The 5,179-nt window shown below is 37.3% G+C and overlaps 1 protein-coding gene across 2 annotated transcripts; it reads right to left on the bottom strand.

Moving 5' to 3' along the window:
- Positions 1-523: 523 nt before the first annotated feature.
- LOC136205477 (delta(12)-fatty-acid desaturase FAD2) lies at positions 524-4,740 on the bottom strand. 2 transcript variants are annotated; one of them, XM_065996084.1, is made up of 2 exons: positions 4,514-4,740; positions 524-1,845 (listed from the first exon to the last, which is right to left on the bottom strand). In XM_065996084.1, exon 2 carries the CDS (start codon positions 1,832-1,834, stop codon positions 683-685), a length of 1,152 nt encoding a protein of 383 aa, XP_065852156.1. In that variant the 5' UTR covers positions 1,835-1,845; positions 4,514-4,740; the 3' UTR covers positions 524-682. The 2 variants fall into 2 exon arrangements, with proteins under 2 accessions (XP_065852156.1, XP_065852157.1); XM_065996085.1 differs by lacking the exon at positions 4,514-4,740 and adding an exon at positions 2,110-2,192.
- Positions 4,741-5,179: the final 439 nt, after the last annotated feature.

Genomic DNA, 5,179 nt, shown 5'->3' with positions numbered 1-5,179 from the left:
AACGAACAGAGAGCCAGACAATAGCCAACCTACAAAATTATCAAAAATTGGAGTTATGTCAATGTTGTTACCAGTGACATCTAGAATTCAATGACAACGAGTGCTTATTTGAAAAATATTTTGGTACTCTTTATCCTAAAAAATTTAAGCTCCAGGTTTTCAACGGAGTTTTCCGAGTTTCCCGTTTCCCGGGTCTCACAGTTCCTTCCCTGACTGTTACTCATCAAACATTATAAGGGCCCAAGCATTATGAAAACATACAGCTCTGTGTCTGAATGTGATTTGTTTGTTCTTTGAGAACATAACTGGACTACCATTTTCTGACATAACAACACAATTTACAGAGGCAACCTGTCTAACATGATCCGTTTTTGTATACCCTTTTTGAAACCATAACACAACACTTAGAAATTCAGTTCCTTAGTTAGTCTAAGGACATGTATTAGCTGTTTACCAAACAAGCATATTGCTACTACTTTCAGCTGATAATGACTTCAACATCCATGATAAGTATGCAACTATATAAACCATAATAATTTGCGACTCCATAAAATTATTCAAAACGAAGCACAAAAGATTAAGTTCAGTTCAGTTCAATACAAGCAAAGACAAAAAAATCGTACGAAATCTACCATACACTTACTTGGCTCTTACCACACCATTTTGGCAACTTCCAGAAATATCAGAACTTGTTGTTGTACCAATAGACACCTTTCTGCTGATCACCTTCATCAGCCTCCACGTAAATACACTCCTTTGCCTCTCTCCACATTGCCTTGAAGAAAGGCGTCCCGTCAAATTGGTAGTACTCTCCTAAAATCGGTTTTATCACATTTGTTGCTTCCATTGCATGGTAATGTGGCATTGTAGAGAACAAATGGTGTGCTACATGAGTGTCTGTGATATTATGGAAAACCTTGTTCAAGATTCCATAATCTCTATCCACAGTTGCTAGAGCTCCTCGTAGCCAATCCCACTCGGAAGTATCGTAATGTGGCAATGAAGGATGAGTATGCTGAAGGAATGTGATCAGAACAAGAAATGCATTCACCACCAACAATGGTACACCGTAAACACAAATAACCCAAGCAAGTCCATTTGCTGCAGCTAGACGATAGAGACCATAAGTTACAGCGAGAAGACCAACATCAGAAATGAGAATCTCAGTTCTCTCGCGGTCGTTGTAGATGGGACCGTATGGATCAAAGTGGCAGGCAAACCGATCATAACGCCTACCAGAAACATTGAAGGCTAGGTACAAAGGCCATCCAAGGGTAAGTGTGACGGTAAGAGTGAGAACGCGGCCTGGTGGGTTGTTGAGGTATTTGGAGTACCAACCAATGCTGGATTTCTTTTTGGGGACAAACACTTCATCTCTCTCAAGGGAACCAGTGTTTGAATGATGGCGACTATGGCTATGTTTCCACGAAAAGTATGGGACAAGGAGGCATGAGTGGAGTACAAGGCCGACAATGTCATCCAGCAATTGGTAGTCACTGAAAGCATGATGTCCACATTCATGTGCTATAACCCAGACACCAGTGAGGACACAGCCCTGGATGGCCCAGTAAATTGGCCAGGCCACATAAGAGAGATTATGGGGAAGGAGGTGAAAGTAATTGGTAGCAATGTAATAGAGGATAAAGGAAATGGTAAGATCTTGAACAACATATGAGAACGAGCGGGGAATAGACCGCTTGAAACAATGAGGTGGTATAGCTCTCTTGATCTGACCAAGCGTGAATGGTGGCTTTGAGTGAGGAACTCTCTTCAGAACTTCAGATTCCAAATTCTTTGCAGAAGGGGGAACAGACATTCTGCCACCGGCACCCATTGCTCCGCTACCTGAATAAATAAAAAAGGGCAGAGTGAGTTTCTATATGATGATGGGTATAAAAAAAAAAAAAGATCAGCAATCAATCACAGTAAGGAACACATAGGCATCAAGACATAAAAGAAGTGTTCAGCTTTTTTTTCTGTTGGAAGTAGTTCTAATATCCAATTTAGACTTCGTAGTGTAAGAAATTTCAATATAAACTTAAAAATGAATGCACCAGGAGAAAATATAGCACTATAAACACATATATATGGCATTAAACTGGCACAAACCTTCTACTTCTATTCCCCTGTTTCAAAAACCAAAAAATTGGGACTTCTTTTTTCTTGATGGAAAAATGGTCAGTCACATCCTTTTAAATAGGTGATGCCATATATGCAGTAGTAAGCTAAACCAGTGGTTATAAGTCTCAATCTCATTTACAGAGAATGGCATGTTTATATTTATATTGACCCACAACCTACCAACAAACTGAAAACAACTTCACAGCTTCACTTAAGTTAACATATTAAATGACAATGAGATTATGCAGGACATAAATGACCCACCACAGGGAAAAAGAGGAAGGAAAATGAAAATGTTTTCATAAGAAAAATTGGATTTCACTTCCGTGATCAACTTTTTCTTTGGTGATGGCATAGTCAATTTGAACATATATAATTGGTGATCATATATTCCATAAGTCAACTAAATACTAGTACCTCTTTTCGGCAAACATTCAAGTTTCATTCTGATACAAAATTGACGGTGTTAATTACTAGTAGATTAAACGGCTTCTTACGCTTATTCTTTAACAACTGGGCACAGTAGTTGCTTAACCTACGGCTGTAAATGAGCCGATCAGCTCATGAGCGGGTTGATAAAAGCTTGAGTGTGTTCGGCTCGATTTATAAACGAGCCGAGTTTGAACACAATTTTGAGACTTGATTTGTATGCGAAACGAGCTTGAGCACGGCGAAACTCAACTCGAAAGCTCGCCAGCAGACTCAGTTATAGGTTCGTGAACAAGCTCATGAACAAGGTCGATTATAATGTTCATAAAGAGGCTCGTGAGCAAGATCGGTTTGATTTTTTTTTTTTTAATAATAGTATTTCTATAAAGAGAGAAATGTAAAACTACTTAGTTTTATGTGGAACTTTAGTTTTATAGGCTTCAAAACTAAGCAGCTTAATGAGTTGTTCGCGACCAAAGTTCGTGAACAGAATTAATGAGCAAATAAACAAGCTACTTTCTTAATGAACCGAGCTCGAGTTCGTTGCTTGGCTCGGCTCGGCTCGAATGCAGCCCTAATCATTCCCCTTTGGTAAAACACAACAATATTTAATGAACTAAAATCACAGTTGAAACGTAACCCAAGAAAACAGACAAACTAACGAAGTCCACAAACATCTCTAGATATAATCCTGAACTTATAGACATCAAGAAGTTCACGCAACGTAATCCCCTAGAAGTGCCAGATACATAGAAAAGGCCAAAGTTTGGTTTGTCTACTATGCTAGATAACTGGTAGTAGCGTTGTTAAATGAACCTAACTTTATAGCATGTGATGGGTCGGATGACAAACGCGTGTAACGGCCTAAAAATCATTCAATTTAGGTACTTTGCTAGAGTGCATATTCAATTCTGCACAGCTGCACATGTACGCCACCATCACATATCCTACAACTTACTAAATCATCCACAAAAATATCAACAATATTCATTGTATAGTGCATATAATAGTCACACAACTATTCTATGTCAACTGTGCGACTTTTAAAAGTAACATATTTCAAACCACACAGCATCAATTGTCAAACAGAGTTAGGCTTTACCAAAAATAAAGCAAGTTGTGCCACACCACATTATGACCTAAAAAGCATAAATTACCTAACCACCCACACTTAGATAAACGTTGTAAAAAAAAAAATGGGGACATCACAAAATGAACGCAAAAGAAGCAAGTCCAACAAGAACAGAACTCATTTCTGACAAGAAAAAACCCCCCAAAAGAAAAGATTTGAAAAAGTGATTGCTAAATTTCACAATCCATTTGAATGAATTGGGACAATCACAGTTGTTCAAGTGTGCCAGCGACAACTGATTTGACTCACCCTGATTCCGGCAGCCAACAACCCACTCTCTAAGGAGAGAATTTAATTTTCCAGAAAACTACGAAATCAGGTAGGTAACAAAGGGGGGAATTAAATTAAAAATGGAAGCATAATACCAAACCAACAACAAAAGATTCGAATATTTGAATATTAAATTCAGTTTCTTTTTCTTATAAAGTACTATAAATTAGCAGAAAGCCATAATCACGTAACCGGCCAAAGAAAGATATAAAACGAGACAAAAGCATCGATATAACCTCGATAAAACAGCTACAGATTCAACCAATCAGTGGCAAATAAAAATTAAAATAAAAGTAGAATAATCAACTTTTCAATGTGGAAAGCAAAAAGGAAACGGCGGAGCAAACCAATTCAACCTCCGATACCTTTTCAGCAATAATCAAATCTAAGCTCGAAACGGATATCGGAATATTGAAAAACTAATCTCTTACAGCCGGATCTAAATCAGAGCTAAACTTGAAATGATTCTAAAAGGAAAGTCTACGAAAACAAAATGCGGATGAAAAGCGGAATGAAGCACGAAGAAAGTATGATAAAGAGAAACAAAAAGGAAAGGAGTACCTGATAAAAAGACCAAAGTCTCTTCTGCCTAATTTTCTCTCTATCCAAGAATGGCAATGGAAATCTCTGACTGATAGAGAGAGAATGAACGGCGGCAGCGGCGGAAGAGGCGGCGGCGGAAGAGGCGGCGGCGGCAGAGAGCTTGGGAAATGAGAGGTCACCGACAGAGATTAAGTTGGGGTTAGGGTTGGATCGTGAGTTCAGAGAATGGACTAAGAGATAGATATTGTAATTTGCAACTTGTGTATTTATTTATTTTTATAAGGTAACTTATTTTTATTTTCATTTTAAAATACTTTCTTCCAAAGTTTTCTATTTTAATATACTATTATATTGAACTAGGGTAAATAACACCCATGGCCGCTGAATTTTACCAATTTTCACATTATAGTCACTGAACTTTATTTTTTCTCAGTATGACTTATTTTTCATTTTATGATCGTTAACGGTTATTTTGAGGAGTTAGTTAAAATTGAGTGGTCATTGGTGTTAAAAAATGTAAAGTTTAATGGTTATACCGTTAAGAAGTGAAGTCCAATTGCCACAATGTTAAAATGGGTAAAGTTGGGCGTGAGTGGAATTTACCCTTAAAATGAGTAAGAAAGTTTTATAAATATATTTATATAAACATTTAAAAATCAATATATATATATATATATATAAATA

This window comes from Euphorbia lathyris, chromosome 9 (genome assembly GCF_963576675.1).
Source record: "Euphorbia lathyris chromosome 9, ddEupLath1.1, whole genome shotgun sequence".
Classification (NCBI taxonomy): domain Eukaryota; kingdom Viridiplantae; phylum Streptophyta; class Magnoliopsida; order Malpighiales; family Euphorbiaceae; genus Euphorbia; species Euphorbia lathyris.
The sequence above is the reverse complement of the archived record's forward strand: the minus strand, read 5'-3'. Positions and strand labels throughout refer to the sequence as shown.